The sequence below is a fragment of the Hypomesus transpacificus genome, chromosome 3 (assembly GCF_021917145.1).
Source record: "Hypomesus transpacificus isolate Combined female chromosome 3, fHypTra1, whole genome shotgun sequence".
NCBI classification, from domain to species: Eukaryota; Metazoa; Chordata; class Actinopteri; order Osmeriformes; family Osmeridae; genus Hypomesus; species Hypomesus transpacificus.
In genome coordinates this window covers 15,156,753-15,183,691 of record NC_061062.1, presented here as the reverse complement: position 1 = coordinate 15,183,691, position 26,939 = coordinate 15,156,753, and the positions used below count along the sequence as shown (strand labels likewise).

The 26,939-nt window shown below is 47.8% G+C and overlaps 1 protein-coding gene across 1 annotated transcript; it reads left to right on the top strand.

Moving 5' to 3' along the window:
• Positions 1-4: 4 nt before the first annotated feature.
• Positions 5-26,899, top strand: stag1a (stromal antigen 1a). Its single transcript, XM_047044643.1, has 32 exons — positions 5-183; positions 12,682-12,865; positions 13,126-13,246; positions 13,596-13,748; positions 14,183-14,279; positions 14,372-14,448; positions 14,549-14,753; positions 16,240-16,391; positions 16,528-16,601; positions 16,801-16,924; positions 17,013-17,191; positions 17,344-17,451; positions 17,650-17,764; positions 18,019-18,136; positions 18,842-18,945; positions 19,382-19,474; positions 20,114-20,203; positions 20,413-20,616; positions 20,717-20,787; positions 21,120-21,288; positions 21,388-21,480; positions 21,705-21,879; positions 22,150-22,289; positions 22,666-22,767; positions 22,925-23,073; positions 23,286-23,414; positions 23,548-23,750; positions 24,290-24,455; positions 24,573-24,689; positions 24,821-24,935; positions 25,286-25,366; positions 25,521-26,899. Exons 2-32 carry the CDS (start codon positions 12,837-12,839, stop codon positions 25,542-25,544), a joined length of 3,777 nt encoding a protein of 1,258 aa, XP_046900599.1. The 5' UTR covers positions 5-183; positions 12,682-12,836; the 3' UTR covers positions 25,545-26,899.
• Positions 26,900-26,939: the final 40 nt, after the last annotated feature.

The following is a 26,939-nucleotide window of genomic DNA, read 5'->3' as shown; positions in this document are numbered from 1 at the left end:
CCATTCCATCTGCATTACAGCGAGGAAAATACCACCAGATGGCGGTTTAGGATTGCTGCTCTTCTCAAAGGCGCGGTTCTGCTCGCATAGCCAATTTTCAATATTAAAATCCTTTCGGTCTAAATAATAATATCTAGCGAATAATTCGGGAGATTGTAATTTTGTCAGCGATGGTTGGTGAAGGTGAGTTTCTCGTGTTTTGGGGATGTTTTGGAGCATTGGAAAGAGGGACGGGGCGCCTATTAAAGATGGTGGACATTGAAGCCTGGTGATGTTGTGGGGGATGGGCAGAAGAGCTAGCGGGGGTGAATGTGCTCTCTCTCTCTTTCTCAGTTACGTTTTCAGAGCTATTAGCTTGCTAGCTAGCTGCTATATTTCGGCATGACAACCTGCAGGAACGTGATCGATCAACTAATATTGTCTGACATTACAGGGTGCACACGCCAAATGTCATGCATTGCTTGAGTTTTTTTTGTCAACAAACCAGCGGAGATCTAAGCATCATGTTCCGTTGGCGGAATCCCTTCAGTGTCACCCACTAATACTGGCTAACTAGCCTACCGATGTTTGTGTAGTCTTGTCTAGTGTGCTCATCATAGCTCATCAGCTCAGCTCAATGCGTAGTTGCTTACAGTATTCATTGTTTTTTTTGTGTGTACACGTTTGAGTCGAGAGATCGTGCTTTGTATCACTGACAACATCTGATGTCGGTGACAATTGTCGCTAAACGAGGCTTCAGATGGTGCTTCAGGTGTTTACATTTGCCCTGTTCATGATCCTTGACTCCATTAGTGACACATTTCTGGCGTTATTTGACTGTAACCCAACATAGGGCTTTAGAATTGATAGGTTTTGTCCATTCTTCCCGCCCCCTTCTTTGCTATGAAACGGGGGAATGCGTGTCTACTTGTGGGGGATGGGTGTCGAGTCATAACTCATAGTTACCGTCTACTCCTACAGGTTTTCCTATGCATTGGCCAGCCCCCCCCCCCCCCCCCCCCCACCACAACCCTTTCTCCAGGAGTCACAACTTGTGTCGATTGATAAATAATTGTGGTTGTTTGGAGTTGTATCCAGGCAGACTTTGTGCCCTTGGTAATCCCTCTCAGGTTGTAAACAAAGCTGTTATGTAACAGTCTAAGAGAGCCATGTGATTTCTTACCATGCAGACTTATTCCCTAATTTGTGGCCAAGAGAAGACTCTTGAAGCAAGTTGTGAATGATCACATTCATTTGGAGGAAGAATTAGTTATGGGAGGCAGTCATAGATGTCAAATTCCTAGAGTATGCTACAAGCTTGGCAAAGCTGTTTACATATTTTTTTTGACACACTCTACCAAATGTTTAGTTTTGGATTATTTCCAATGTTGACACACAAACGTGTGAGGTGCACACGTTTGTGTGCACCTCACACGTTCCCTTTGGGAAACTCTTCAGGTGCAAAACAGATTTCTTTCTAAAGTGGGAGCCTGACTTTCAGTTCACATGTGAATCTAGAGTGGAGTACATGTTGTTCTAGGTCATAGCTGAGCTGAGGGAGGGGTAGAGAGGGCTGCATGAGGAAGCGTGTTGGCGGGAGTCAAGATCTCATGTCACTGCAAGGTGTGTGTGTGATTCCACACGAGTCTTGTGTCAACCTTTGACCTGTCACTGAAGCCTATTGCTGGAGCAGTAATTACCACGTAGCAGCCATGGCATGCTAGTTTTATGGCAACACAATTTGACCATTCATCCCAGTGGTTTCAGTTCTATCCATTCGAATCTGGACATAAAATGCTATTGCCTTGTTTTCAAAGGCGTTTAGGTATAATTTCTATAGGGCTCTATATTTAGTTCTGCTTATTGATCTTGTTGAATGGGTCTGATTTAAAGTGTCGTCTCAGTTCTGTTGATTCAGGAAGCTAGGTCTGGACTGTGGCCGAGGGCCCGGTTCAATGATGCCCTGTTCCCATAGATGCTCACAAGTAATTCAACTGATAGGTGTTTCCTCCCTCACCCTTAACCCTCGCAGCCCCCTCCCCTACAGGATAGCCTGGCCAAGTAGCAGGTGTAGGTATTGTTATGAAAGTAGATATAAAAGGCAAAGATGTTGTTATGGAAGCAGGCTTAGATGGTGGGATGGATGTTGCTACAGAAATGGGTGTAGAAGGTATAGGTGTTGGTACAGAAACTGGTATAATAGAAGGTGTAGAGGTTGCTACAGAAACAGGTATAATAGAAGGTGTAGAGGCTGGAACAGAAACTGGTATTGAAAGTATAGTATAATGGCAGGCTTAGAGAGGCTAAAAGCATAACTGCCTCCTCTTACCCTGTGAAAGACAAGGTCGTAATCATAGCAACAAGAACTACTGGAGAGAGAGAGATGAGTGTGTGTGACAACACAGGAGGTGATGGGGAAACGGTTCCTTGTGTCAACAGATGGCTGATTATCATAGAGCTGTAATCTCCTGTTGAACAAAGAGAAAGAATTGAGTGTTTGTTCTGATCTGGAGGAGACCAGCACCAGCGTGATCCTCCCGTCTGGGGAGTGTTATAGGGAAGGAAATTGAAAAATCCGTTTGTAGGTGTTGATGTCCCCCCCCCTGTGACATTTTGGTTACGATGCCATCTAGCTTGATTGGTTCTGAGGGAGCTAGCAGGCAGTGAGCTCTGTCTGATCTTATTTGAGCTTGCTAGTATTTCAGTTAAGACATCAACTGATGATTATTAATTAATTACGTCTAATTGTGTTTTTGTTGTTTGGGAGCATAATAAAACTGGACAGTTAAAATTAGTCATACTAATATATTTAACCCAATTATAATGTTATTACGTACCTGTAATAACCTGATACATTACTGATTAGATGAATGTTAACAGTGTAGCCGTGTTGTATTTACAGTAATAACAATTACGGCTGGGCAAAAAAAAAAAACTCAATATTTTTATGATACTCAATATACATCTCGATATGTTTGCATTTGCTTTAGAATAATAAAAAACATGATTTTCTTTTGCCCCCATTAGAAAACAACAAAAACAATTTAGAAAGAACAGCTTTTGTTACAAAGTACAAAATGTGTAGCGCAAATTTAAGCAGTAAAAAAAATGACCCTCCCCCACCTCACGTCTCTTGCATGGGAATACGCGACAAGACGAAAAGGGGACGTCATATTGGACGTTCGGCGTGTTCCTTGGGAAAGTATGCTTGAATTTGAAATATTCAATATTCCTGATATTTTCAAATTTTCCATCGTTGTCCACATTATTGCGATATTATCGCTAATATTCGATAGATCTACCAGCCCTAATTACAATTCATGTACAAACTGATGTGGAGCAACGTCATGTATCCCGATAGATCATGCCTTTGTCAGGCAGGTTAGCTGGTTAGGAGACTAGCTAGGTTATGACACATTGGCCGGTGCCCTTTTTTCAATTCACTTGGCTTTCTTATTCGCCGTGGGTCAAGATTGCTGCTTCTTAGAGAGCCCCAAGTCTGGGAATGTCGTCAGTAATAGGAGTGCACTGCCAGTCATTTAGATGGGCCGTTTGCATTTGACCAAGTGAGACAGCCCCTGTCAGCGGGACAGGGGAACCCTGTAGCCTAAAACCCCTTTTTCCTGGGAATCTGCATGAAACTCATCTATAAGACAGCTTCTGTTACTGCCGAGGACGCTGTGAAATTTAAGTATAGGGTGTATTTATGTGGACTGTGTTCTCACACACACACACACACACACACACACACACACACACACACACACACACACACACACACACACACACACACTGTCATTAACCTCAAGCCCTGAGGTAATGAGGGGCTGCCTGTGCGTGCGTTGTGCTGGAATACAGTAGTAATGTGTGAATGAGAGAATTGAGGGACTATTGATCTCAGGGAAGTGTTAATGCTTTCCGCCAGCAGTAGCAGTGACAGCCAGACCTTCAGTAATGTGCTCTGAAACAAGCACTTGAGCTAAGACAGCACAGCCTGGAGTGTTATGCCATTCAATACAGAGTAAGCTTGTAAACTGTCAAACAGCTGTCTGGTTGGATAACCAGGTAGGTCCAGAGTTAGGTCTGTGAGTCTCATACAAGCATGGCTATCATACCCATCATCATATAATCTTACAGTAGGGCCTTAAACTATGTACAGTATATGCTGTAATGTTATCTCTCTTATCTTCAAGGATGGAAACAATTTACAGTCACATTTGTCATTTTATAAATACAACAGATGCTTTTATTCAAAGCCACATTCGAATATGGCATATCATAAATACTACAGATAATCAGACAGGCAACGTTCAACACAACAACATGCTAAAATTACATTTCAATCTCACAAGACCCACACAATCATACATGGTGTCTCTGTATATCTGTTAGCCTACCACATTTGTCATAGAATCTTAGTCATGGTTGGTTAGCCCGATGAATATTGATGCCCTTGCTGAGAATAACCAACCCTAGGATGGTTGGGAATGGGGCCTGCTCTGATGCATCACCACCAATTGCCACTCTCCCCTGCTGTCACACAACAGTCCACAGTAGGGCTGGGCAATATATTTTTAAATTGATTTATCGAAGTAATGACTTCCCTCAATAAAGATATCGTAACATTAATTCATTTTAAATTATATCGATAATGTAGGAATCATCTTCCTCAAATTTAAATAATTAGGAACAGCAGTCCATTTAATTTCTGTGATGCAGCAGGAAGTTGCGGAGAAATGGTAGCCTATGTACGCTCACTAAAATATACTGATTTAGCACCTCAATTGGAGTAGCTAATTATAACCGCGGAAAAAGAGTTTTATTGCCAAAAACAGTAGCAGCGATAGCCATGGCGAGGGAGCAACTTCTAATGAAGACATAATTGATAAAAAGGGTTTGTCTTCTTCAGTTATTTGGAAGTGGTTTGGCTTTTTGAAATCCAACAAAGAGCAGAGCAACGTCTGATAATACGACAAACCTTTTTTACCACCTAAAACAAAATCACTCGTTGGAACATGCAGAATGTGTGAGTTTGCGCCAAGGTATTGATAAAAAGCAAGTTTTTTTTTAAGTTTAAGTTACTTGACCCCAGGTACATGCTCCCTGGCCGCAAACATTTCTCTCAAACCGCGCTGCCTAAACTTAATGCCGAGTTTAGGGAAAAAGTTGAGGAAGAGACTTATTTTGCTACTACTACGGATCTGTGGTCTATCGTCTTAATTATCGTTATCGAATGGAAATATAAATATCTATCGTGATAATTTTCTACCCATATCGCCCAGCCCTAGTCCACAGTCTAGACTGGATTGGACCATCCGTTGTTTGCCATTTCACTTTCTCTTCTGGCCCACACCCAGATTAACCCTTCAGGGTTATCCTGACCCAGTGTGCTCTCCTAGCCTCCAGTGAGATTAGAGGAGATTACGTTGTGCTCCATGGTAATCTCAGATTGCCACTGACTGATAGTATTCGTAGGGGGTCTGGGCTGTGGCCTGGTGACTGGTATTGCATCCTTTCCTGTTTTATAAAGGGTCTGTCTTCATCTGGTCGTGTAGTCTCTCCTGTCTTCATCTGGTCGTGTAGTCTACTGTCTAGTTCTGGTTGTGTAGTCTCTCCTGTTTTCGCCTGGTCGTGTAGTCTCTCCTGTCTACATCTGGTTGTGTAATCTCTCCTGTCTTTACCTGGTCGTGTGGTCTCTCCTGTGCCTCAGCGCTGGTCTCTTTAGCAGGCTAATCTCACCTTGATGCTTAGATGCTCATCAGGTCATCAGGGGACAATGGCAATCACACACAGTTGCTGGATGGGATTGCAAGAGAGTCTTCTTGTAATTGTGTGGGGCTTGTGTGTCTGTTCCTGTGCGGGCTTGTGTGCGGTGCCCTCAATCTACTCAGATTCTCGCTCCTTTCCTCATAAGAGTAGCAACCGGAGTGAATCTGGGCCAAGGTGAGAGAGCAGACACAGACAGAGATGAGAGAACGAACAAATGAGCCTTTTTCTGTCCTCTCTCTCAGCACCCCCCTCCCACCCCCTTCTCTCCTCTCGCTGCTTTCCCTCCCTCCCTTCCTCCTTTCCGGCTCCATTTTGTCTCAGCTGCAGTGAAGCAGGCAGCCATTGCAGAAAGAGTCTGAGAGGGAGAGGGAGGGAGAGAGCTCCTCCATACGCTACAACAAAAATTATTAATCTCTCTTTCGGTTTGACACTGACAATTTATCTATCTTTTATTTAAACAGGTGATGCAGGGAGATTGAAAATCAATGTTTCAACAGAGACTCTGCCCCCCCTGCCCCCCATTTAAATAAGGACGGCTCATATTAGACCCCAGAACTGAGAAAACCTCAGAGAAAAGAGAGACGGGGGGGAGACGGGGTATATCTGGTCAAAATGAGCTGGTTTATTATCAGACCACTAGAAAGGTAGCAAGGTTAACTTTGGCCATGAAAGAGAGAGAGATGAATAGAGCTCACAATCATAAAGGGTTTGGATATGAAAAGAAAGATAAGAAAAGAGGGAGAAGGTGAATATAGATATCGAAAGGACAATGGTTGGAAGTGAAGCCTGCTGGCCTGGGTATGAATTGAATCCCATGTTCTCTATCCTCTGTAGTGCTGTCACATAGGACATCTGTGTGATACAGGGATGCAATCTTATTAGTTCCTAATCCTAATATGGTTTAACCAAGTCTAATATGACTCTAGGACCCTGTTTACACACGCGTTTTGGTGATCCGAACATAAGTGGACAACCGAGACACACTACTGTTCCCACCCTGTGTCTATCATGTGTGTCCAAGGTGTCCATGTGACTGCTTGGGTTTTGTTAAAGCCTTCTAGAGGTAGTTCAAAGCGTCACATTGATTTTGCACGGGCTAGCTATGATTTTTTGTTTTCTTTTAATAACTCGTACTGGCCTTTCCAACTCTTGAGGCTGACAGGACAAAGTCATTTGCATCTCGCAGAAGACAAACAGGGAATGTTGGAAATGCAGTGGTTTTTCAGCGTTTTCTTCTGTGACGTGACGCCTTGTTGGGTCCAAGTCCACCTCTGGTGACGGTTTGAATGGTTGGGACACAGTGCATCTTAGTGGTCGAATATTTATTTTGCACTGTCCACTTTACTCTGGTTGCATTTTAAAATCAAGTTTAAACTCTGGAGCAGGGCTTTTGTACTTTTCTCTTGCTCGCACCACACATCCATAATAAACTATTATCTGAACCTTTGTTTTCATTGAGGAATCGGTTATCTGGTGGACCGGGATTCAGAACTGAAGTGTACAGAGCCCCTCTTCTTTTCAGAGCCTTTAGTCTTTTTTTAACTTATGTTTTTTTTTGTCGCAGTGGGTGCCCTTGACGTTTTGGGTCTCAAAGAGCAATAATACTGAAGACAAAAGTCGTCTTCGGGTGTTGAGGGACATGGAAAAAAAGTTTATAATGTTCAACTTTGATGTGTCAATAAATCAACGCATCCCATAAGGAAGTGAATAAGTTTAATTAGTGTTGAGTATTGTTTGGGTTCTTCAGATGCGGGTGCCACATCGATACTTTTAAAACGGTACCGGTGCATAACATTTACATTTATGCCTTTAGCTGACGCTTTTATCCAAAGCGACTTCCAAGAGAGAGTTTTACAAAAGAGCATAGGTCACTGATCTTAACAACGAGGTAGTCCCAAACATTGCAAGCAGCCTAAACATGAAGCATACATTGTAAAACGCATAAACGGTGCCTGAACCGATACAAAAATACAATTAAAGTATATTTTAACTAACCAACATGTGTGGTGATCTTCCGTCCGTTTCGGATCACCAGAGGACAAATATTTCAATGACAGCTTACAGTAGGCATTTAAGTGGCACCGCAATGAGGCACCGAAATCTGCGTTTTGGTTTTGGTCCGGTACATTAGCTACCGGTTATATAGGTAGGTTTCGGTACCCAACCCTAAATATAATGCTGTCTCTAATTGTCCCTGTGGTAGAGCACATTTGTCTATGATTGTCAATATTTAAACAAAAAAGCTAGTAAGTGGATTGCAGCGATCACCACCATTTTGTCATATTGGAAAGCAATCAATGCAAATAAGGACGCTGATAGCTGCCAAACGTAACTAGCTAGCTAGCTGCACGTTGCCGTTAGCTGTGTCGAGACCCAACACAGCCTTGAATTTGTACCAGGATTGCGTTGCAGAGCATGGAATCTACGTTTCACTCTGTATGTGAATGCTAGGTAACTGTCTCCTGGCTGGTCTTTTAGCTTCTTAATTCTGAGAACCACACAGATTATTTAACTTTTCTTTAACTTTTTCTGTATTTCCCTCTTTCTTTCTTTACTTCTCTTTCATTTTCACTTTCTGTCATTCATTCACAATGAAATACCTTTTCTTCTTTCATTTGTTTCTCGCTTTCACTGTCTCTTCATCTGTGTTTCTCCCTCTCCCGCTCGCTCGCTCTCTGTGGTATTTCCTGTCTCAGGTTGAGAGTCTTGTGCACATCTGAAGAACACGGCTGCTTCCTGTCCTTTCAGTTCTTTTATCCGTCTTTCATTTTCTCTTTTCATTGTACTGTCATGGGTTTCGAAGACTGCAGGTGTAAGCCTGCGTGTGTGTATGCTTGTGTGGAAAAGATCCTCAGCACAGTTCATTACCTGATGGTTTGAGCTTCTTAACTGTCTGGAGTTGTTCCTGCACTGCCTAGCAGCACAGACATCCTATCATTAAAGGACAGTCTAGACTTAAAGGCTTGTCTCCTGGCTCACATACCTGCCCCTCTCCAGGCCTCATCAGGTTCTCCTCCCCAGCCATACCTAGCTTCCAGCCCCTCTGTGGGGTTCTGGAACCACCCATTGGATTCTTGACTTTTCAAGGGCCAGCGTCCTGGCTCACCTGGATCACCTTACTCTGTGGACCGCTGACTCTGGTGCTGAGTCAGCGAGTGCAGAATCAGTAAGCAGCTGGTGTGGGAGCTGGTTGAATGGCTGACAATTATGAGGACTGTCCTGCTCTACCCTGCTCTACCCTACCCTGTTCTATCCTGCTCTACCCTGCTGTACCGTGCTCTACCCTACCCTGCTGTACCCTGCTCTACCATACCCTGCTCTACTCTACCATACCCTGCTGTACCCCTACCCTGCTGTACCCTGATTCACCATACCCTGCTCTACTCTGCTCTACCCTGCTGTACCCCTACCCTGCTCTACCCTACCCTGATTTACTCTACCTTGCCCTACTCCCCCCTGACCTACTCTATTCTTTTCTACCCTGACCTGCTCTACTGTACTGTACTCTGCTCTAAGTTACTGTACCCCATACTGTTCTTCCTCGACTAAAGGGCTCCACTGTACAGAGCTCTGTGAGTGGGGCTGAGTGGTACTGAAATAATACAGCAGCTAGAATGGATTATGGTGTTTGCATGCTGTGCGTTGGGAGAATGTTCCAGAGTCCTGCACAGGTTTGGGTACCTGATGGGTGATCGGCAAGTTTTAATATGACAGATGAAACATATCCTACTATGTCATCAGCTAGTATGGTTGCACTTGGAAATCAATAGGCCATGGGTGGACTGCAGGCTAGGCTAAAGAAACAAACACATTTTTTTTTCTAAACATATACAAAAAATTGAAATTTACGAATCCGTAAACCTTTGTTCCAAATTGATAATAATCACTTTTAAAAGTTATGTAGGCTATTCCCGCGCGTGTCTTCCCAGAACCTTACTTGAACACCGGAACACCGGAACACACTTGAGACACCGGAAAGTTTGCATCTACGTAACCCACTGTTGTCAGTCAGCTGTAGTTGAAGGGTTTTGAATATGGGTGAAACGATACACTCAGCTTACGATTCGATACTTTTCACGATACCGGGTTCACGATACAATACGATCACAATATTTTGAAATCTTTTTTTTATGAAACTGATATTCAATTAACAGATGTATTTCCTAATCATTTTAGGAAACAATATTTTTGTTGTACATATAACTTAGTTAACTCAGTTCAAGCTATTTCTGTGATTGCAGCAAGTGCAGAGTAGGTAGGAGCTGGTAGCTCATCCAATAAGATAAAACGGACATCATGTTGTAAAAGGATTGCCATAGCTCTACGATACATATTATACAATGTTTGCATTGCAATATGTTGTGCCACCCCTAGTTTTGAACATTTGATTGCTTTTGTGTTACCTGTGAACCAGTAAAAAATAAAAATTAATCCAAAAACATTGGGATGTGGTTTGGCTCTCTGAATTTATTTAGGCAGTTGTACCGAGCCAGATAAGGAATTAAATAAGTGCTGCTGTTGAAGGTCTGCAGACAGGGGCAGGTGCAGAACAGGAACCGTGCAGGGCTCTGGTGTTTGAGTGCTGTTTGTGCTGCTTTGTTTGTGGGAATCCTAACTGTACCCGAGAGACTTGGTCATTAAAGTGCAATTTTGACAGAAACACTTGAAGGTAATATAGGTCACGATTCTAGTCCTCCTTGGTTGAGTGACCGGGTGGAGCGGGGGTGTAATGGATCCCTGGGAGATCTCAGTAGATCTATTACTTAGTGTTGTTTCCCCCCCCCCCCTTCACATTCGACCAATCACATACTCCACCAGGCTTATGACCCGTACGGGTTGCCACGGCAACGCCTGCCTCCCGGAATACATGTCATGCATGTTAAGTGGCTTCCAGACGCTCCTTCTCTCTTGCTCTCTCTCTGACACACGCACACACATTTTATGTAACTCCACAGACCGCAAATACTAAATGTGAGTGTGTGTGTGTGGACTGTAAGGAGCGGTGTTGTACATGCTGTGTCTCCTGCTTCCGGCTGTCTGTCACCAGCACTGCAGCTGGGCTGGAGAAAGTCTGCGCCTCTCGGTTTGACTGGGTGGATAGGAAGCTTAACTCGCCTTAACCCGGGTGTGACACATTCCCAGACGACATGCACGCACACCTGCTCGTGCTCGCACACAGAGATGCACACATTCCCAAACGACAGACACACACACACGGACGTACACACATTCCATAGCGTCCACCTGGACTTAACGGTAGAGGTCTTACAGCAGCAAAGCAGCCTCCTCTCAGCCAGAGCTGACAAGCGCTCCTATTACTGGAAAATATGTGTGTAAGTGTAAGAGGAGGGTGATGGTGGTTGGCTACTTTTCCTTAATTGAACTTTTTGGGCGGGGGAGTGGAAAACAGAATTCATGAGAAGACTGCCTGCAAATGATGTGTAGCCTTTCATTGAAACGCACACAGATGTCAATGTTTAAAGGAGTGGTATTCATTTGGTCGTCAATAACGTCTCCCAGTCATCTCTGGCCTTCTCCCAAGGACACAGATACACACACTCAACTCAGGTCTGTGTGTTCCCATCCTTCCTAAGCACACAAGAAATGAGATATCATTATACCTGGAGAGTAGACAGTTGAACAAACAGGGGCAGATATAGGGGTGTGGGTGAGGTGTGTGTGTGTGTGTGTGGGGGGGGGGGGGGTTCTGAAAGGGGGATGGATGGAGAGAAGGAGGAGTGACATAATCAGACCACTTCCTTGTTCCCCTCTGTGTGAACATCTGGCCGGTCTTCAGACATTCAGGCTGTGGAAGGTGTCTAACTGTGTACAGCCCTCCTCAGCCTGGTTGCTGTTCTGCAAGCTGGACATGCCTGTGCTCTTCATTATACCCAAAACACATTCTGTCCTCGTTCGAGCAAACTGAAAATGTGTTTTGAAGCTCCTATTTAACTGTGGATTAGTCAATGTTTAAAGAAAAACCTATTGATTTCATCATCTGGGCTCTCTTTTAGTCAGAGTACTCGTCTGTGGGATAGTTTGTGTGTGTGAGAGTGTGTGAGAAGCAGAAAGTTGCCAGCATGTGCTGTTCTACCGTCCAGGACTAGTACATTTAAATACACACTCTCTTAGCCTGCCCCCTACTGTTACCCAGTCCCTGGCTCATACACACACACTCACACTCGAACACACTCTGTGCTAAATACGACCCAGATACACACTATAAAAAGTGAAAAGTACACATAAACGTGTCTGTAGCTTAATTTGTTTTTAGTTGTTAAAAAATTACGATTGTTTTGCTCTTTTAAAGCTTCAAAGCAGTGTAGATGTTGACTTGTAGTAAAGGACTTTGTGGTTCCTACTGCCCCCGGTGGCTCAGTGTCGTACTGTGCCCTTTGTTGTTCACACTTTAAAATAGTTTTGTGGGAAATGATATTACCTGCAGAACTTTTGCTCTCCAACTCCGCATCTTTCTATTTTTATTTTCCCAAAGGCATGTCGCTTACAAAGTTGCCAGTTCCCATCTCTCTCTGCTTGAGAATGAACTGAAGTCCAAACAATTTTTCATTCATAACTATTTGCGTGTCCTGTCAGTAAATTAAGAGCTCTGTTTCAGTTTAGGAAGTGTTGGGTAAATGTGTTGTTATGACTGGAAAAATATGATTAGTTGCCTCAGCTTCTCAACTGCACGTTTCCCCAATAATTTGTTTCTGCAGTTTGCTACATGGCCAGTTGGGGTCTCTATTTCCCCCACCCGCCTGCTTTCAGAGTAAAGTGTGTCAGTGCTTCTCATTCACTGCTGTACTGAACGCATACACATGGATTTGTAGAGAGGAAAACAGTTAAAATAAGCAATCGACAGTTTATGGGAGATATGTCACCACTTCAGTTAAACCCTCTCTCTTCCTCTCCCCTCCCTCCTTCCACCTCCAGGGGCTGGTGTGTTGTGAGTGAGCTGGTTGTGTCTGCAGTGTTGAGTACATCTGTTCCAGAACTCCTGCCATCCTGCCCAGCTGACTTCCACCCTACTCTTGTGGACGGCACACACACACCCCCCACCCACACACACACACCCTACAGCAGTCAGGATGATCACCTCAGAGCTTCCTGTTCTGCAGTGAGTAGCTTGTTTATTTTCTTCTTATAACATGTGTGTACTGTGTACGTTTGTGTTGGGACTTGTGCATGTGAAAAGAAGTAGTTCTCACCTGTTGTGTTCCGTTAATACACGTACACAGTTTGTGTATTTACCTGAGTGTCTCTCTCTCTGTGTGTCTGCACCTCTCTCTCTTTCTCTCTCTCTTTCCCCCCCCCCCCTCTCTCTCTCTCTCTCTCTCTCTCTTTCCCTCTCTCTTTCTCTCTATGTCTCTCTCTCAGGGACTCGTCTAATGAGTCAGGAGCTACAGACGCCGTCAGTCTCAGTATGAGTGTGAGTGAGATCGAGGACCCCGCAGAGGCCAAGGGCAAGAAGAGGAGAGGAAGGCCGGTCAAACCTGCAGTAAGATCACCCGACTGGACTGGCTGCTTCTCTCTCTGGATGGCTGGTGGCTTCTCTCTAGCCAGCTGGCTGCGTTTCTTTCTGGCTGGCTGGCTGAATGGCGTTCTGGCTAGCTAGCGGCTGACCTATCTACATAAGGCTGTCTATGCATGTCTTTCTATCTGTTTTTGTCTCCATATTTCTCTGTTTCAGAGTCTGTTTCTTTGTGTGTATTCTTCTCGTTCTGTCTTTCTTGCTGCAAGCCTGGTTGTTAGTCTCCTTTGGCCAAGAGGTAGACGTGGCACGACCATTGGTTCCTTTCTAGGTGTTTTGACCTCCCTGTCCCCACCCCTTTTCTCCCCCCCTCCAGACGGCCAATAAGAAGCCCCGTAAATCGCCGTCGGAAAAAGGTGTGGGAGGGGCGAGAGGGCGGAAGGCCAATGGCGTGGCCCAGCACAATGGAGAAGGCGGAGACCCTGTCACACTGTTCGAGGTCGTCAAGCTGGGGAAGAGCGCCATGCAGGTATGTTGTTGTGAGAGGGGCGGTGTGTAGGTAGGTTTGAGGTAGGAGTAGTGGGATGAGAGTTAGAAGCAGGGCCGGTCCTAGGCATAGGCGATACAGGCAGCCGCCTAGGGCGGCATCAAGAGGGGGGCGGCAAATCCCGAAGTTCATCCATTAATTACCGTCCCGCACCACCAGCAGAGGGCGCCAAGTCACATATCCGTGTTGCGGTTGGGGGGCGGCACCTCGATTTGCACCCCTGGTGCCGGTCATAGCACGCCGAACGTGCTATGACCGGCACTGGGTAGGAGTAGTGGGATGAAAGGTAGTTTAGTGAGAGGTAGGAACATATTTGTGAGAGAAGAGCACCACACCTGTATGTGCTTCTGTAGTAGGTTTAAAAGCCAAGCCTGTAAGTTAGTAACATTGGTGTGTGTGTGTGCGCCTGTACCTAGTCTGTGGTGGACGACTGGATAGAGTCCTACAAGCAGGACAGAGACATTGCTCTTCTGGACCTAATCAACTTCTTCATCCAGTGCTCTGGGTGCAAAGGTACGCATGATGATCCTGCTCCTCCCCTCCGCTCCATCTGTTCTCCTCGTGTGTGTGTGTTCCCTCTGACCTTTCCTCGGTTCTTCCACCAGGAACCGTGAGGATCGAGATGTTCCGGAACATGCAGAACGCTGAGATCATCCGCAAGATGACGGAGGAATTCGATGAGGTAGATGGATGGATAGATAAGCAAATGAATGTGAGGAGGGAGGTCAGGGAGGTGAGGGATGTGGAAGTCTGACTCGATCATCCTGTGCTGCCTGCTTCAGGACAGTGGTGACTACCCCCTCACCATGCCTGGACCCCTGTGGAAGAAGTTCAGGTACAACTTCTGCGAGTTCATCGGCGTGCTCATCCGCCAGTGCCAGTACAGCATCATCTACGACGAGTACATGATGGACACTGTCATCTCCCTGCTCACTGGACTCTCAGATTCGCAGGTCCGAGCCTTCAGACACACCAGCACCCTCGCAGGTGAGAACGAGGAAGGGAGAGACAAAGACGTTGAGAGCAATGTTGTACAGGAATATCCAAATGTATTTTTCATTTGCTACCGGAATTAGGGTGGTCGTTTGTCTCAAAAACACGTCTCTGCACATGATTTACTCTTGTATCTTCCCCCACCCCTCTCCTCCTCTCTCTCCCACCCCTCTCCTCCTCTCTCCCCCCACCCCTCTCCTCCTCTCTCTCCCACCCCTCTCCTCCTCTCTCTCCCACCCCTCTCCTCCTCTCTCCCCCACCCCTCTCCTCCTCTCTCTCCCACCCCTCTCCTCCTCTCTCCCCCACCCCTCTCCTCCTCTCTCTCCCACCCCTCTCCTCCTCTCTCCCCCACCCCTCTCCTCCTCTCTCTCCCACCCCTCTCCTCCTCTCTCCCCCACCCCTCTCCTCCTCTCTCTCCCACCCCTCTCCTCCTCTCTCCCCCACCCCTCTCCTCCTCTCTCTCCCACCCCTCTCCTCCTCTCTCCCCCACCCCTTTCCTCCTCTCTCTCCCCCCCCCCCCTCTCCTCCTCTCTCCCCCACCCCTCTCCTCTCTCTCCCACCCCTCTCCTCCTCTCTCCCCCACCCCTTTCCTCCTCTCTCCCCCCCACCCCTCTCCTCCTCTCTCCCCCACCCCTCTCCTCCTCTCTCCCCACCCCTCTCCTCCTCTCTCCCCCACCCCTCTCCTCCTCTGTCCCCACCCCTCTCCTCCTCTCTCCCCACCCCTCTCCTCCTCATTCCCCACCCCTCTCCTCCTCTCTCCCCCACCCCTCTCCTCCTCTCTCCCCACCCCTCTCCTCCTCTCTCCCCCACCCCTCTCCTCCTCTGTCCCCACCCCTCTCCTCCTCTCTCCCCCACCCCTCTCCTCCTCTCTCCCCCACCCCTCTCCTCCTCTGTCCCCACCCCTCTCCTCCTCTCTCCCCCACCCCTCTCCTCCTCTCTCCCCCACCCCTCTCCTCCTCTGTCCCCACCCCTCTCCTCCTCTCTCCCCCACCCCTCTCCTCCTCTCTCCCCCACCCCTCTCCTCCTCTCTCCCCATCCCTCTCCTCCTCTCTCCCCCACCCCTCTCCTCCTCTCTCCCCCACCCCTCTCCTCCTCTCTCCCCCACCCCTCTCCTCCTCTCTCTCCCACCCCTCTCCTCCTCTCTCTCCCACCCCTCTCCTCCTCTCTCCCCCACCCCTCTCCTCCTCTCTCTCCCACCCCTCTCCTCCTCTCTCCCCCACCCCTCTCCTCCTCTCTCCCCACCCCTTTCCTCCTCTGTCCCCACCCCTCTCCTCCTCTCTCCCCCCCCCCTCTCCTCCTCTCTCCCCACCCCTCTCCTCCTCTCTCCCCACCCCTCTCCTCCTCTCTCCCCACCCCTCTCCTCCTCTCCCCCCCACCCCTCTCCTCCTCTGTCCCCACCCCTCTCCTCCTCTCTCCCCCACCCCTCTCCTCCTCTCTCCCCCACCCCTCTCCCCCTCTCTCCCCTGCCCCCTCTCCCCAGCCATGAAGCTGATGACGGCACTGGTAAACGTGGCGTTGAACCTGAGCATCCACCAGGACAACACCCAGAGGCAGTACGAGGCGGAGAGGAACAAGATGGCTGGCAAACGGGCCAATGACAAGCTGGAACTGCTGCTACAAAAGAGGAAGGAGGTATGCTGTTGGTTTAGCTAGCCTTCAGGAAGGACAGGGGTATCGATGGTTTAGTGACGCCCTCTGTGATTGGTCCGTCCTGTGTTGGTGTATGCCAGGGGTGTTTAGTAAGATCCTTTGTGATTGGCCCCTGCAGCTCCAGGAGAACCAGGATGAGATAGAGAACATGATGAACTCCATCTTCAAGGGAATATTTGTCCACCGTTACAGGTAAAACTCACACACTGAAGAAGATGATGGGGATGCTGCTGGGGATGATGATGATGATGATGGGGATGATGATAATGATGGTGATGATGATGATGATAATGATGATGATAATGATGGGGATGATGATAATGATGGTGATGATAATAATAGTGATGATGATGGTGATGATAATAGCGATTATGGTGATCGTTGTCCTCAGAGATGCGATAGCGGAGATCCGGGCCATCTGTATTGAGGAGATTGGAGTCTGGATGAAGATGTACAGCGATGCCTTTCTCAACGACAGCTACCTGAAATATGTGGGCTGGACACTACATGATCGAGTAGGCGTGCGGTCGCACACACTCCCTAGACAACGTTTTTTCCAGAAACCAATATTGGCTCACTGTCCATCGTCTCTCCCCCCCCCAGCAAGGCGAGGTGCGTCTCAAGTGTCTGAAGGCATTGCAGAACCTGTACACCAACAGAGAGCTGTTCCCCAAGCTGGAGCTGTTCACCAACCGCTTTAAGGACCGCATCGTGTCCATGACCCTGGACAAGGAGTACGACGTGGCTGTGGAGGCTATCCGCCTGGTCACCCTCATCCTACAGTAAGTACCACAATGAAACAGTCCAGGAAGGGACTGTGAGAGAGAACCAAAGTACCTGCTTGGTGTGTTTTGTCCTGGTGTGGCGTTAGTGTCCCACCTACCTTTTGTCCGGGCCTGTGCTGAGTGGAACGTTTTCTGATTGGCTGTTTCAGGGGCAGCGAGGACGCGCTGTCCAATGAGGACTGCGAGAATGTGTACCACTTGGTGTACTCTGCCCACCGGCCGGTTGCCGTGGCGGCGGGGGAGTTTCTGCACAGGAAGTGAGTCTTGTGTCACAGAGGAAGAGCTGGTGTTTTAATGCTAATGTCAAGGGTGGAATATATGCTCTGTTTCCTTGTTTAAAAGACCTGTGTAAAACTTCCCCTTATACTCCCTCCCTCCCCCTTCTCCTCTCTTCCCCTCTTTCTCCCTCCCTCCCCCCTCTCCTCTCTTCCCCCCTCCCCCCTCCCTCCCCCCAGACTGTTCAGCAGACATGACCCCCAGGCAGAGGAGGCCTTGGCTAAGAGAAGAGGGAGGAGCAGTCCAAATGGAAACCTCATCCGCATGTTGGTGCTCTTCTTCCTGGAGAGCGAGGTGACACATACACACACACACCCTTGGTCACTTTCACACACCCTCGGTACACACACACACACACACACACATTCTTAGTTAAACACACATTCAATTAAACACACACCATCAGTTACACATACACACACTTGCTCGCACACACATACACACGGCTGCACACACACACACTTGCTCTGACATACCTAGCTTGCATATGTTCACACACAGACAAAGTGTACAGTCCCACGCTAAGGGCCGTGTGTGTGTGTGTGCAGCTCCACGAGCATGCGGCCTACCTAGTGGACTCCCTGTGGGAGAGCTCCCAGGAGCTGCTAAAGGACTGGGAGTGTATGACCGAACTGCTGCTGGAGGAGGCTGTACAGGGGGAGGAGGGTGAGACACGCAGGCACATGCACACACGCTGGCACACAGACTTTTGACGCTCACTCAATGATCTCCTCACATGCGTCCCTCCACACACACATCGGGGTTTCCCGCCGCATTTTCCAGTTAAGTCGGCCGCCTCAGCCGCACACGCCTGCCGCCATGGGCGTATCTAGCCCTATTTTGGGGGGGCTGGGTTTCATTAGCCCCCCCCTAATGTGTAAAAAAGGTTTCACATTTAAATCCAAATTTGTTAATTTCTCTTCCTAAAACCCACTAAAGGATATTTCAAAAATTTCTTCTGGGGCAACATGCCCCCAGACCCCCCTAGTTTTGCTGGGTCACAGGAAAAATAATAGGTTTTATCTAGGGGCTTGGCCCCCCCAAAAGTGGGAACCTAGATTCGCCCCTGCCTGCCGCCTTAACTACGTTGTCCAATTTTTTTTTTGCGATATCTACCGTTGTCCCTCTCCCCCCCCCCCCCCCCCCCCCAACACATTTTCTGTGGGAAACCCTGCACATGGTTGTGTTAGCTCCTCTGACAGAAAGGCTGTTTTGAGCTTCTTTGAGTGTGTCATCCAGCTCTAACAGTTCTATCAGTTCTGATCCTTGACGTTGCTGCATTTACTACAACATGCACTATTTCCACGTCACCATGGATACGTGACCTTGTGGTAAATGGATGGATGTTAACGCACAGCGTGATGTCCCCAGTGTTGTCAGACAGACAGGAGAGCGCTCTCATAGAGCTGATGGTGTGTACCATACGACAGGCCGCAGAAGCACATCCCCCAGTAGGCAGGGGTACCGGAAAACGGGTAGGTAGACACACACATGCCCCCCCTCCCACACACACACACTCTTCACACACACACGCCTCACACACACACGCCTCACACACACACACACGCCTCTCTCTTTTTTTTGAGTCAAACAAAAAATGAATTAATGAAAATAAATAATGAAAAAACTAAATAAAAAAAATGTCTCCACATCCACTTTTATACTGCCGCACAAATACTGAAGACAAAGAAATACACATGTAAGACAATCTTCACATTCATATCTTGTGTGCCGGAGACTTTTTCTCAGTACTGTACGTGCCACGCACCCTAACCACACACCTCACACACACACCTCACACACACACACACATCCACGCCTGTTGGACACGCCTAACACCGCCACACATGGGGAGCGCTGGCCTGGTTGTAGAGATGTGTGTGATGTGCTTGCGTGTGTCTGTGTCCCCAGGTCCTCACAGCGAAAGAGAGGAAGACACAGATAGACGACAAGAACAAACTGACAGAGCACTTCATCATGGCCCTGCCCATGCTGCTGTCCAAGGTAACACAAGCGTGCACACACACACTTTTGGATCAGGGCTTACGCTAGCCGGTATCACAAATGTTAACGATTTAAAATAAGTAAATGAATGCATAGCATATTAAATGGTCTGATATGGTGTGACCTATCAAATATGTTGCCAAGGCAACTTAAATCGAACATTGCTTTTCCTCCGCTGTTAGCGTCAGGGACTGTTTGGTCATGTCATTTTAGTATTTTTTATTTATTTGTGTGGCTGAGTGGGCTTGGAATGCTAAGAGACTTTTACTGTAGGCCAGATGTCTTTATTTAATTCACAATAGCAAGGATATATGTTTTATTTCGTTGTTGTATCCTATTTTCAGTTTTCAAAGTTTTGTCGACGTTTTGTGAAGCGTAAATTTGAGCTGTCTGCTTGAACTCAAATACATTGGTTGGATCGTAGCGTTGGTGTTTTGTCCTTGTTCAAACGTAGGCTGTTCAGCGGGACAACATATGTTCGGCAGTCGTTCTATATGGCCGAATTATTATCGGCCACATTAGCCGTCCAAAAAATGGATATGGTAAACTCTTATGTGGATGTATCCTCTCTCTGAAGCTCCGATGTCTCATTAAGCCGTGGTATTGGTTGATTTTGACATTGTGTGTTTGTGCGTACAGTACCAGGCAGACTCTGAGAAGGTGGCCAACCTGCTGCAGATCCCCCAATTTTTTGACCTCGACGTCTACAGTGCTGGAAGGATGGAGAAGGTAAGATTGTGTGTGTGTGTGTGTGTGGGAGAGAGAGGGAGAGAGCAGTGAGAGAGAGAGGGAAAGGGAGAGGGCTGACAGAAGGCCGCAACTTGGATGTTGTACCCCAAGGTTCTCCTAACCTGCTTCGAGATGGTGACTGAAAGGCGATTGTTTCTCTACCCCTCCACCCCTGCTGTCTCTCCTTCGCCCCCCCCCCCCCCCCCCAGCACCTGGACGCGCTGCTGAAGCAGATCCGGCTGGTGGTGGAGAAGCACATTGAGATGGAGGTGCTGGAGGCGTGCAGTAAGACCTACAGCATCCTGTGCTCGGAGGAGTACACCATCATGAACCGCGTGGACATCGCCCGCTCACAGCTCATCGACGAGATGACCGACCGCTTCACACACTCCGTGGAAGACCTGCTGCAGGAGGTAGCAAGTTGGGGGAGTGTGTGGGCATGTGGGTGGGTGTGCGTGGTTGTGTGTGTGTGTGTACTTCGGTGTGTGCATTTATAGTCTGGTGGCGTTGCAGGGTGAGGAAGCAGATGAAGACGACATCTACAACGTTCTCTCAACCCTCAAGAGACTCACAGCCTTCCACAAGTAAGTCACCCTCTCTCCTTCTGCCTTCCATCCCCCCCTTTTGCTCATCCCATCTCCTTCGACAGATACACACTCTTTCCTAACTGTGTGTGTGTGTATGCGTACAATAATAATAATAATCATGATTATAACAATCACGATAATAACATTGGAATGCTCCTTTCCTGCCCTCAAAGTGCTACAGTACAGTAAAAAGTCAAAGTTACAATCATAAAACATAATGTACAATATGTCCTGAAGCACATTTAAGAACAACAACTGTTGTAACCATAGTGCATACAAATACGTTTTTCATTCACATTGTGTGTGCGTGTGTGTGTGTGTGCCCACAGCGCCCACGACCTGACGCGGTGGGACCTGTTTGGGAACTGCTACCGGCTGCTGAAGGCGGGGATCGAGCAGGGCTCCATGCCGGAGCAGATCGCCACCCAGGCCCTGCAGTGCTCCCACTACTCCATCCTCTGGCAGCTGGTCAAGATCACCGAGGGAGCACCCTCCAAGGTGCTGGCCCAGCCCCCGGCCAACCTCCCACACCAACACATACACAGACACACCCATCCGCTGAAGCTACACTGGTTGACGGTTTTTGTGTGTGTGCAGGATGACCTTGTGGCTCTCAGGAGAGTGGTGAAGTCCTTCCTGGCCGTGTGTCAGCAGTGTCTGTCCAACGTCAACACTCCAGTCAAGGAGCAGGTACAGCACACTGGCTGGGGACGAGGGGGGGAGGAGGAGGAAGGGGGAGACGGGGAGGGGAGGAGGAAGAAGAGAAGTGATGGCGGTACGTGCATGAGGAGGATGATCATGATGGTGGTTAGGGTCTTGGTCCTTTAAGAGATGGATAAACATGACAAACTGAGGTTGGAGAACTTCAAACAGTGAAGAGCCGTGTGTGTGTGTGTGTGTGTGCTCCCCCCCAGGCATTCATGCTGCTGTGTGACCTGCTGATGATCTTCAGCCACCAGCTGGTGTCGGGGAGCAGGGAGGGGCTGCAGCCCCTGGTGTTCAACCCTGACGCCCCCCTCCAGAACGAGCTGCTGTCCTTTGTGCTGGACCACGTCTTCGTAGACCAGGACGATGACAGCCAGAGCATGGGTCCGCCACGCGCTCGTGCACACACTCAATACACGCTCACACACACACACACACGCTCGTATACACATGCTCATACACACACATGCTTGTATACGCATGGATCGTCTGGGATCGGATGGGACCTAATCTCTCCCTCCATGTCTCTCCCTCTAACTCTCTATCTCTCCCTCTCTATCTCTCCCTCCCTGTCTCTCCCTCCATGTCTCTACCACTGTCCCCCCTCTCTATCTCTTTCCCTCTCTGTCTCCTCTCGGGTGTCTATCTGAACAGAGGGAGATGAGGAGGACGAGGCCAATAAGATTGAGGCGCTCCATAAGAGGAGGAACCTGCTGGCAGCCTTCAGCAAGCTCATCATCTACGACATCGTGGACATGCCCGCCGCGGCAGACATCTTCAAACACTACATGAAGGTCTGTCTGCATGATGGGGCTTCATCCTTAAAAAGTCATCCCACTGGTCTCGCTCTCCTCTCTGGTGTCTCTTTCTTTTTCCTTTTGGACTCTCTCCTTTGATCTCTCCACATTGGCCTCTCTTCTCTAGTCTCTCCTATGGTCACTCTCTCTCTCATTTGGTCTCTCTCCTCTGGTCTCTCAGTCTTTTAGTCTCTCTTCTCTGGTCTCTCTTTCCTTTGGTCTCTATCTCTTGTGGTGTTGCTTCGGTCTCTCTTCTCTGGTCTCCCTCCTTTGGTCTCACTCCCCACTCGTCTTTCTTCTCTGGTCTCATTCACCTCTGGTCTCTCCTTTGCCCCCTCTATCTCCTTTAATAACATCCTATCCTTCCCTGTAGTACTATAACGACTATGGAGATATCATCAAGGAGACCTTAAGTAAGACCAGACAGACAGACAAGATCCTGTGTGCCAAGACCCTCATCCTCAGTCTGCAGCAGGTGGGCCTCTCTCACTCACTCACTCACTCTCTCACACACACACACACACACACACACACACACACACACACACACACACACACACACACACACACACACACACACACACTAACACACACACAGCTGCATAGAGTCTAACTGTGTGTGTGTGTCCCAGCTGTTTAATGAGCTGCTGCAGGACCAGGGGCCCAACCTGGACCGGACTTCATCCCACGTGAGCGGCATCAAGGAGCTGGCACGGCGCTTCGCCCTCACCTTCGGCCTGGACCAGATCAAGACCCGCGAGGCTGTGGCCACCCTGCACAAGTACGGCCCCCAGGCACCCACCACATCCCGGTTCCTCCGCGTCACAATAGGGTGTACGCGTTTGACATCTCATCTTCCTCTTTCTCTTCTGTCTCTCTCCTGGTTTCTCTTCCTGTTTCCTTTCCCTCCTTCCCACTCTTCCTCTCCCATGTTCAATCCCTCCTCCCTCCCTTCTCCTTCCCCGTCCTCCTTCCCCCCTCCCTCCCCCACAGGGATGGGATTGAGTTTGCGTTTAAGTACCAGAACCCTCGAGGGGCTGAGTTGCCCCCTCCTAACCTGGCCTTCCTGGAGGTGCTCAGTGAGTTCTCCTCCAAGCTGCTGCGCCAGGACAAGAAGACTGTGTAAGCCCTCAGAGAGACACTAGAGAGTGTGTGTGTGTCTGTCTGAGTGTGTGTGTGTGTCTCTGTCTGTCTGAGTGTGTGTTTGTCTGTGTGTATATACATTCATATATATGCTCTTTTGTGTGTGTGTCAGCCACTCGTACCTGGAGAAGTTCATGTCGGAGTCCATGTCGGAGCGCAGGGAGGATGTGTGGCTGCCCCTCATCTCCTACCGGAACAGTCTGCTGACAGGGGGGGACGAGGACCGCCTGTCCGTCACCTCCGGGACCAGCAGCAAGACCAGCTCCATCCGCAGCAAGAAGGGACGGCCGCCGCTGCACAAGAAACGCATCGACGGTGAGCGCACAGACATGTACACACACACAATATATATATATATATATATATATACACACACACACAAGCATATATACAGTACTGTACAAACGTCTTAGACACAATTACAATAAATACAAAAGTAAAAGCAGAAAATGCTTTAAGAAATAATGATATGAAAAGACTGAACAAAAATATTCGCAAGAGGGCACTTTTATACTGCCGCACAAATACAGAAAACAAAAAATATTGAAGATAACATTCATGTAAAAAATCTTGGCTGCCTAAGACTTCTACACAGTACTGTATACACACACAAGCGCGCGCGCGCGCGTAACCGCACATTGCACTTGGTAGTATATGTTAGACTTCTATACTATAGTTAGGTGTTTTGAGGGTGTGGGTGAAGATTTGTTGGAAATGAAAGGTGTCACAAAAAAAAAAAGGAAATCAGATAGTTCCTGGGAATTCTCTCGTTGTTTTTAAGATGGCGTTTTTGAACTTGGAAGAGAGAAAAAAAACGCTACAACATTAGCTGTAAACTGTGTGTGTGATTCCAGAGGAGAGTGTGGAGGGCTCGTGGATGATGCGTAACGACACCTTCCAGACACCGGGGGCGCTGCAGACGCCCCAGCTCACCTCCACCGTGCTCCGAGAGAACAGACCCACGGAACACATCCCCGACCCCGACTCGGAACCTGGCTCCGAGAACGACTACGTACACAAGTAAGAACGGAATCCACATACACAAGCCGTGTGTGTGTACACATGTGTATGTGCACGTGTGTGTGTGTGTGTGTGTGTGAGAGAGAGTGTATGAGGTTAAATCCTGTGTTGCTGCAGTCCTCAGATGCAGATGTCTTGGCTGGGCCAGCAGAAGATGGAGGAGGTTGGCCGGAAAGACCGGTCCAACATCAACTACATGAAGGCACGCAGCAATCAGGGCGTCAGGCAGACTGTGTAAGTGGGTGTGGATGTGAAACAGACTAGACAAGTGACTTTAAGCAGAAAGGGACCAGATAGTGAGAGACAGAGAGAGACAGTTTGAGAGGGTCACTGCTTGGTCTGATGTCTCTGTGTGTCTGTGTTAGACGTGGGCTAATGGAGGATGACGCAGAGCCTATCTTCGAGGATGTGATGATGTCATCGCGAGGTCAGCTGGAAGACATGAATGAGGAGTTCGAGGACACTATGGTCATTGATCTGGTGAGTGGCATCACTTCTTGTTGCATGTATTCTCTATTGCATTTACATGTATTCATTTAGCAGATGCTTTTATCCAAAGCGACTTCCAAGAGAGAGCTTTACAAAGTGCATAGGTCACTGATAATAACAACAAGATATCCCCAAAACATTGCGAGTAGCCAAAACATGAAGCAAATATTTTGAACAACCAAAATAAGTGCCACAGGGAAGAACCATAAGAGCATGTAGTTAAACAAGTTACAATTAAACAACAACTATTGCCCTGTAGGGGAGCAAGCAGAGAACTCACATAAGTTACATACCCCTGTGATAATTATTCTCGTAATTGTTTCCTCATTCGTTTTTTCAAGCCACCATCAAGAAACAGACGTGAGAGGGCGGAATTAAGACCAGACTTCTTTGACTCTGCAGCAATGATTGAGGACGAGTCGGTAAGTTTGTTGTGCACAACCTGACGGCCTTCACTCACCTGTGGTTAGCATGTTAGCATATTACCATAGCAAAAGTTAGCTCTGTTCTGTTAGCATAGCACTCACTGTCCATTAAACTAGCTGAAGTTAGATCTGCTGTGCTTTGTTGTTCCAGGGATTCACCATGCCCATGTTCTGATCTGGGAGACACAGCCTTCCTGAGGAACAAGATGACCGGAATCACCTGTCAATCATACTGTCAAAAACAAAACAAAAACCCCTTCTCTCTCTCTTGGTTGGACACCTGGTGGGTTTGAAGTGGATCAGGGATCTGTTGGGATCCACCTCGTGGACGTCAGGGATCCGGTCTCTACAGAGCAGCCAGAGGATCACTCCCAACCCTCAGAATGTCATAACAGGTCATAGTGAATATTGTCCCCATAGGAAGTCTCACTCACCATGCCGCTAACCTTAGCACAGTTAGCGTTAGCTCTGGTAGCCTTGTGGCTAATCTGGCTCTGGGCTGACGCTGTGGGACTTGAGGCCTGGTGTGTCTGCCTGGCTGGTACCCCGTCACACAGATGTGAGGTAGTTTTGGTTCCACCACCCCAGTGCCAACACCCTGTACAGTCCCTGTCAGTGTGGCACCTGTCGGTTTCATTTAACCTGAAGAGAATCTAGATATTAACTGTTCTAAATCTCTACTCTTTTATTTAGCCACTCACTCCCCCCCCCCCCTCTCCATCTTTTTCCTTGTCTGTAATGATTGTGTACTGTATCGATGGTAACACACACGCACACACAAACAGCTGTGAATGGTTGACGAAGGACTTTGAATAAGTGGAGAAATGTGTATGTTTTTGTGTTGTGGGTGTGGGCCTGAGAGAGGAGAGTGTTGTGGTTTGATAGCAGTTTGACAGACAGCCTTTGTGTCCCTCATCCCCCTCCCTCACATCCCCCCTCGACCTTACCCCCATCTCAGACTCTTCCCACATCCAAGCTCAAGACACTCGCCACAGAATCACGGCTTTTTAAACATAAGAGTAAAAAAATAAAACAAAAAAGTATTTTGAATTCTGTAGCTTTAGTACAAAGTTTTAAATCAAGTGACTTTTGTTGTTTTTTTGTCTGATGTTTGTACAGCTCTTTCTGAATATATATCTTGTTCGTTGCCAAATTGTGGCCTACATGCTTATATCTTGTCCCAACAACTTATATCTGATTGGTTGAATCCAAGGTGTGGCTATGAAGGTTAGCGGGTTTATCGTCCAAGTCTAGTTGTGGAATTTTTATGGCTGCGCCTTAGTGTAACTAGGAGCTGATTAGTCCACCGCCTTTGGCTCCATCGGATAGACCAATCATGTCGATCTAATGGTTGTTTTTATCATGGATACCTGTCAGCCCTGTGCTCCTAATGGTAGGTTTGGCTGTCCTGTAAATATCAAAGACGACTGTCTCTTTCTTGTAGTGTCAACGACATCACTTGCCCTTAAATGCTTTTTTTCTGTGAACTTAATGAAATTCTTTTTAAGAAAATAAAATCAGTAATCAATTTATGGATTGTTTTAGTGCTTTGCTGGGGGGGGAAACAACT